The sequence below is a fragment of the Mandrillus leucophaeus genome, unplaced genomic scaffold (genome assembly GCF_000951045.1).
Source record: "Mandrillus leucophaeus isolate KB7577 unplaced genomic scaffold, Mleu.le_1.0 Scaffold169, whole genome shotgun sequence".
Taxonomy (NCBI): domain Eukaryota; kingdom Metazoa; phylum Chordata; class Mammalia; order Primates; family Cercopithecidae; genus Mandrillus; species Mandrillus leucophaeus.
The window spans coordinates 5,879,412-5,887,427 of record NW_012101687.1 but is presented as its reverse complement, the minus strand read 5'-3'; the positions used below and the strand labels follow the sequence as shown (position 1 = coordinate 5,887,427).

At 37.2% G+C, this 8,016-nt stretch overlaps 2 protein-coding genes across 5 annotated transcripts in view; one reads left to right on the top strand and one right to left on the bottom strand.

The window, feature by feature from the left end:
- The window catches only part of PTPRR (protein tyrosine phosphatase, receptor type, R), a 309,826-nt gene that overhangs the window by 261,709 nt on the left and 40,101 nt on the right, over nt 1-8,016 (top strand). The gene's annotated exons all lie outside the window — the stretch shown is intronic.
- Nucleotides 3,886-4,953, bottom strand: LOC105537135 (fumarylacetoacetate hydrolase domain-containing protein 2B-like). The gene is given in 3 exon segments (XM_011976641.1): nt 3,886-4,294; nt 4,296-4,341; nt 4,344-4,953. Coding segments are annotated over 3 exon segments (936 nt in total). The 5' UTR covers nt 4,825-4,953.

Sequence of the window (8,016 nt, the reverse complement as noted above, 5' to 3'; positions counted from 1 at the left end):
TAGAAATACCATTTGACCCAGCCATCCCATTACTGGGCATATACCCAAAGGATTATAAATCGTGCTGCTATAAAGATACATTCACACGTATGTTTATTGCAGCACTATCCACAATAGCAAAGACTTGGAACCAACCCAAATGTCCATCAGTGATAGACTAGATTAAGAAAATGTGGCACATATACACCATGGAATACTATGCAGCATAAAAAAGGATGAGTTCATGTCCTTTGTAGGGACTTGGATGAAGCTGGAAACCATCATTCTGAGCAAACTATCGTAAAGACAGAAAACCAAACGCCACATGTTCTCACTCGTAGGTGGGAATTGAACAATGAGAACACTTGGATATAGGGTGGGGAACATCACACACTGGGGCCTGTTGTGGGGTGGGGGATGGGGGAGGGATAGCATTAGGAGATATACCTAATGTAAATGACGAGTTAACGGGTGCAGCACACCAACATGGCATATGTATACATATGTAACAAACTTACATATTGTGCACATATACCCTAGAACTTAAAGTATAATAATAATAATAATTTTTAAAACTATGAAGATTTTAAACCAACCAACAAGTACTAGAAATAAACATTATAAAGACATTAAAATTTTAAAAAATCTTATTAGATAGGTTTAGCAACAAACAAGACACAGCTAAATGAATAATTAATGGATTCAAATATAAAGCTAAGGAAAATACCTAGAAGATCAAAATGATCAAAAATATGAAAGAATATTTAAGAGACATAGAGGATAGATTTGATATCCAATATACTGTAACAGGTGTTTTAGAAGGAGAAAGAAGAGGATATGAGAAAAGAAGTAATATTTGAAGATATAATAGCTAGGGATTTTCCAGAACTGATGGAAAACTTGAGCTCTAAGATCTAAAAAGCACAATAAATCCTAGGCTGAATAGGTAAACGTAAATTCACAGCTAGACACATCTCTGGAGCTGAAAAAGCACCAAAGAAAGTAATATCCCACCAGATCAACTAACCAAAAAAAAAAAAAAAAGGCTTTTCTATAGCAAAACTAGAAGCCAAAAATCAATAGGATATTACCTACAAAGAACTGAAGGAAAATACTTGAAGAAGATTCAATCCAGAAAAGAAATAATAATGAGCAAAGAAAGTAAAATATGAGGGTGAAACTAAAATACTGGATAATGATAGTATTTAAAATTTGAGATGAGGAAAGTTAAAATATTTTTGTGTTACTCATGAAAACAGAAATATAAGCCAAAGTTAGACTTTTAGGTAAATATGCATGTTAAAATTTTAAGATTAGCCACTAAAAGGATGGAATTTGAATGTGTAATTTCCAATCTGGTAGAAGAGGGAAAAGACAGAATTTTGAAAATAAACTAAAATAAAAGAGAAAACAAAAGGTAACATAGAAAAATCAGGATAAACTTTTACCTAATTGGGAGATAGAAAAAAATCCAAATCCTACTAAATATAAACAAATAACTTGCAAATTAAATATCAGAGATTACCAAACTGATAAAATAAATAAATTCAGATAAATGCTGCCTACAAGAGGACACAGAAATGTTAAAATGGAAAGGATGGAAAAAAATACACCAAACTAATACTAATCAAAAGTCAGATATAACTGACTCTCAATAATTCTCAAAAGAATATTCTCAAAAGAATAATTACTAGAGTGGTTACCAGAGATAAAGAATGTCAGACAAAAATGACTTTCAAATCAAAACAATCATTATCAGAGAGCTTACTAGAGATAAGGAATGTCAATCTATAATACTAAAATGTGAAATTCACAAATAAGATTCTACATATATAAATGCATACCTTACATAACCTCCCCCCAAATATATGAAGCATTAATGGGCAGAGTAAGAAGGAATTGATAAATCACCATCATAGTGGGAGAAAACCCAACAAAAATAAGACGTTAGTATTTATTAAGCAGACAAAGAATTAATAAAAATATAGAAAAAGTTTATACATAACCTTTATTCAAATTAACAAGCTTAGTTTAATAAAGATATGTAGAACCTTCCAATCAATAGTCTCATAATATAAATTTTTAAAGCATGAGATTTTGTGAAAAGTGATCAACTATGACTATATAGCAAGTCTTGGCAGATTTCTAAGAATAACTATAAATATATGCTTTGATTACAGTGCGTTAAGTTAGAAATAAAAAGCAGAAAGATAAGGTTAAAAAAACACTTTGACACTTAAAAATGTTTTAACACACAATTCATGGATGAAAATGAATTTATGATAAAAATGTAAATTACCTACAATTCAAGGATGACGAAAATCCTAAACATCAAATCTTGTGAGATGCTGCTAAAAATGCTCATAGAAGGAAGTTTATAGGCATGAATATGATATTATAAAAGAATTTGTTATCTAAGCAACAGACTTAAGTTAGTAAAAGAACTATGAAATGAACAGGAAAGAAAAAAGGAAGGAATAATGAAGAATAAATGTTAATTAAACATAAAACAAAGATAAAAGGATTGATGAGGCCAGGCATGGTGGCTCATATCTGTAATCCCAGCACTTTGGGAGGCTGAGGCAGGAGGACTGCTTGAGGCCAGGAGTTTGAGACTAGCCTAGACAATGTAATGAGACTTAACATCTCAACAAAAAAGTTAAAAATTAGCCAGGCATGGTGGTGCACACCTGTTGTCTTAGCTACTCAGAAGGCTGAGGCAAAAGGATCCCTGGAGCCCAAAAGATTGAGGTTGCGGTGAGCTATGATTGGGCTACTCTGCACTTCAGCCTGGCCAACAAAATGAGACCCTGTCTTAAAAAAAAAAAAAAAAAAAAAAAAAAAAGGATTGATGTAAACGAAAGCCAATTTTTTTTGAAGTCTAATAAAATAGGCGAAACTAGCAGAATTAAAGGAAATGCAAAAAAAATTAAAAGTGACTATAATTAAAGCAGAGATTTAAATAAAAGAGGACACTACAAACAACCTCATGCAATATTTAGCACCATTTCTTAGATCTGAACAAAATGCCTTACCCCCTGCCCACTTTGGTTTGAATTTTCTGAGTAAATTGTCGTAAAATAAATATTATTTCCAAGTGCTTTCATGCCCTTACAAATTTCTTATTATTATTTCTATTTCTTCTTCCATTACAAATAAAATCTTATAAAATCAACATAGCACCATAATTTAGGAAACTATTTGTAAATATAGGTATGTAAATGTTTTAAAACAATTAAATAATATTTTCCCCAGAAAAATTACTTATTACATGCAATTTAGTGTTGCATATGTACTAAGGATTAACACTTCGCAAATGATATGTGAAACACTATCTCACAAGGATTACAGAATAGATTGTAATAACTGTGTAAGATACATTATGGTTTTTGTTCTTTTGAGCATTTCAATCTTTGAATCTTGTAATGTATGTTTATCTGTGTTCACTCTTATAGAAAAAGTCAGGAATGTGCCTTTAGTGCTTTACCTCATTCTTGAATCAAGGTTTTATCAGGACAGAAACTAAGATTGCTGGTTAGGCAGAAGGCATATCCTAGAGGGTGTGTAATATGTGGCATATTTTAAAGAAATCCAATAGGGATGATGTGAGCAATTATTAATATGCCAAACCCCATCAGGCAGTCGCTCTCAACCTTTTCCTCCAACACCAAGGATGTCATTGCACCAGAACTGCTGTAGAAGTCAAATACATACTTCTCTCTCTCTTTTTTTTTTTCCTGCTTTGGCCCAATGAATTTATTGAAGAGAGCTCTGTCCTCCCTTCTACCTAGAAGAGGAGGCTTGCGAGGCTGACACCTGCCCACACCTGGCATTTGACCTTTCCCTGGGCTAGGGTGAGTGGGAGCAGATGCCCTCATCCTATGACCGGGGACTGTGGAGGAGCCATCACACCACCTAGCTGATGACGACACCTAGTTCTTCAGTCTCACACTGGACTTTATCCCCCTTCTTGAGAAGGACAGGAGATTTCCTGAATACAACGACACCTGGGGAGGTCCCAGTCAGGATGACATCCCCTGGGTAAAAGGTGAAAAACTGGGAGACCCAGGCTGTCAGCTCCTCTGTCTTAACCACCATCTGGTTGGTGTTGCTGCTCTGGACCACTTCCCCATTCACTTGGCAGCAGATCTTTAAGTTATGTGGATCTGCTACACTGTCCTTGGTTACCAAGGCCGGGCCCAGAGGGCAGAAGGTGTCGAAGGTTTTTCCCAGCAGCCACTGTTTCCCCTTATGTCTCATTTGCCAGTCATGAGCACTCACGTCATTAGCCATAGTGAAGCCAGCCACATGGGCCATCTGTGGCCTTGACGTGCTTGCCTTTCTTTCCAGTGACCACGGCCACTCCACTTCCCAGTCTACGTCCTGGCTCTCCAGTGGGAGGACCATCTCATCATAGGACTCCACGATGGAGTTGGCAAACTTGCTGAAGATAATGGGTTCCATGGGCACAGGCATGTTCTGTTCTTTGCAGTGGTCCACATAATTCATGCCCACACAAAGCACCTTATCTGGCCACGTGGCTGGAGCCAGGAAGGTTACTTCCAACCGTGATAGGACTGGCAACTGGGTACCTAAGGCTCTTCTTGCCACTGAGAGGGTGGCCTCTCCCTGCTCTAGGAACTGTGTCATCATCTTGGGGAGCATAGAGTCAAAGGCATTGCAGTTGATAACCCCTCCACCATTCCCTGTCTCCAGGCCAAAGTGAGGCCCCATTAGGTGGGGTGCCTGGAACTGCACTAGTCTTATGTCTCTGGAGGGTTGAAAGGGCCACTTCTGAGCCTGCAGCAGAGCTGTGAGCAACCTTCTTCTACCAGAGACCAGCATCAGAGCCTGGCGGCAGTGGCTGGTCCTCCTGTGCTGGGTTAGGGCTTGGGGGGCCGGAGGTCAAGGGCAGCGGGCGCCTGAGCATTGGCACCAATGACCGCGGCTAGTGGGGGAGCTGCATGCAGCAGCCTCAAATATGTATTTCAAAGTGATACAGAGTTGGTTTACCTATGAAGCTCAGAGCTCTCCATTCAGTGTCTGCAATGGAATAAAGCATATCTTTTTCTTTCCTTCTCAGGTGCAATAATTGTCCTCAGAGATAACCTGTTGTTAACATTCTCAGATTTCAGTCTTTACAGGACAGTCAAATGGATCTGTGGAAAGCTAGAATTTTTTTTTTTTTTTAACAATTCTCACACCAATGGGTGGTTGAAGTTTTAATTTTTTTCTTTGGACACATAATTCAAAAATTAGAGAAATGATTTTTGTTTGTGTGTTACAATTTTTAGCCTCCTGTCTTTTTTAATGTCTGAGATATACCTTCTGGGGATATCAAAGTCAAACATTTATGTTATATGTCTTCTATGTGTCATCTGCTTTGTGCTTTTTTTCCCTGCAGCCAATCATAATCCCAAATATTACAATAAAGATTTTGTGGTTTTTTATTATTCATTACTCTTTAAAATAAAAATTTCTTTGTGTCTGGACTCTCCAAAGATTTAAATATAATACAATACAGGAAACGTTGATGTTTTACAGATCAAAATGATACTGAGAAGTCTGGCACAAAAGAAATACACAGTAGGCCGGGTGCGGTGGCTCAAGCCTGTAATCCCAGCACTTTGGGAGGCCGAGACGGGCGGATCACAAGGTCAGGAGATCGAGACCATCCTGGCTAACACGTGAAATCCCGTCTCTACTAAAAAAATACAAAAATTAGCCGGGAGGTGGCGGGCGCCTGTAGTCCCAGCTACTCGGGAGGCTGAGGCAGGAGAATGGCGTGAACCTGGGAGGTGGAGCTTGCAGTGAGCTGAGATCCGGCCACTGACTCCAGCCTGGGGGACAGAGCGAGACTCCGTCTCAAAAAAAAAAAAAAAGAAATACACAGTAGACTTCACACTACCAGGAAAATTCTGTTTACCAAAAATGTGCCAACTTTCTATTGTGTTAAGTGTCATTGTTTGGAAAAGACAAAAATCATTTCCTCCAAAAAACATATGGAGATGGAGTTATCTTTAGAAATTCCCAGGCTTTAAAGTTTCATGAAACTTTCTACTTTCTGAGCAAATAAATAAATGAATAATTGCCATCTCTTATTAAATAACTCCAGTATTCTCATGACCTCAATGTTTATAAAATGAAAATAAATTAAAAATGAAAAAATACATAGCTGAAAAAAAAAAACCAGTTAAGTTGCAATTAGAGAGATTTTATTGCTGGTAAGTTTGAGTTCCTTCATTTAGATAAATCTCAAGAAAAAAAAAGGGAATTCCTCTTCAGAGAAAGAAACATCGAAATGACAGTGTTCAAATTCCATTACTAGAGAAGACACAGTAGCTTACATCTATAAAGCTGGAACTGGAAGAGCAATCCAAAATGGCAAGTAGTTTTTGCACACTTCCAGGGAAACAAAGTCCCCATACTACTGGATGTTACTGATTGCACTACTCTCCCCGTTCAGAAAAGAAGGGAATAGGGATACATGTTGACCATATTACATACACAGTGGAAGATATTTTCTAGCCACTGCCATTTATTGAATATATGTGCTAAGCACAATTAGAACATACATAAATTCAGTTTATTTCACTCTAACTCTACAAAGGTTTTACTATTCCTATATTATAAGTGAGAAAACTGAAGCTCAGAGAGAATGAAAGCCTCAAAGTTAGTGAGTAATGGAGTCCACATTTCAATCCAGGCTTAATTCCAAAGTCCAGGCACTTAATCATTGTCCCAGCATTATAAGGGGCCAAATAAGGAATTAAGACATTAGAAGGCAAGCAACCCACTTTTGGTCCCAGAGAGCAATAAGACCCTGAATGTATCTTTCATGAAGTCAAGGAATTACTGAATAATTTGGCCTAACACATTGCTCTCAATTTAACACAGCTGTGCTCTTTCTCCACATTTACATCCATCTTTCATCTGAGTTAAACTACATGACTTAAGTACTCTAAGCCCCATTTTACCCATTGACTTATTCAGAACTTTGCAAAGAGTTTAATCTGAAAAAGCCACATAAGGGGCCATATATTAACTTTTTCCTTCTTTCATTCTTTTCCTTTTTCTATCTGCTAAAATTACAGAAAATGTTCATTTTAATTACACATGTGTGGCCAGAAAGTTCATATGATGCCTATGGGTCTGAAGAGTGAGTAGGTACCCAAGGGGGAGACATTTAAAAGTTGTTCCGTTGTCATCCCAGCACTTCAGAAAACCAAGGCAAAAGGATCGCTTGAGGCCAGAAATTCGAGACAAGTCTGGGCAACATAAGGATATCTTGTCTCTACAAACGAATTTTTTTTAAATTATCCATTGCCATGATAGGAATACATAAACAAGCCAGGCATGGTGGTGCTCACCTGTAACCCCAGCTACTTGGAAGGCAGAGATCACAGGATCGCTTGAGCCCAAGAGTTTGAGGATGCAGTAAGCTATGATCGTGCCACTGCACTCCAGCCTGGGTGACAGTGTGCAAGCTTGTATATATATATATATATGTGTATGTGTGTGTGTGTGTGTATATGCTATATATATAGCTTTGTGTGTGTATTTATATATAGCTCATATATATACACATAGCTTGTGTATACACTTTGTGTGTATATATATATCTCATATATACACACATAGCTTGTGTATATATATATAAATATATATATATATAATAGCTTTGGAAGATATATTTAGGCGTTCCAGCAGTAGAAGCCACAGTGCTTAGTTTCTCATCGAATTGGAGTAAGAGAGAGCTTGACTTCAGGATTTCTGGTTTGGGAGGCTGAGTGGATGTGATATCAGTTTCATCCTCAATGTGTTAAGTTTGATAATCTTGGAGACTTCTGGCTGGTAAAGTCTTTTAAGTCTATTAAGCAGTTAGAAATAAGGGTACTCTGGAGAAATGTACAGGTGAGAGATAGAGATCAGACAGGTGGTGGTTGAAGTCATGAGAAGGTACAGCATTGGTGTAAAGATAATAAAAGAGGGTATTGTATTATGTTGTATATTCTGCTTTTTTTTTTTTTTTTTTTT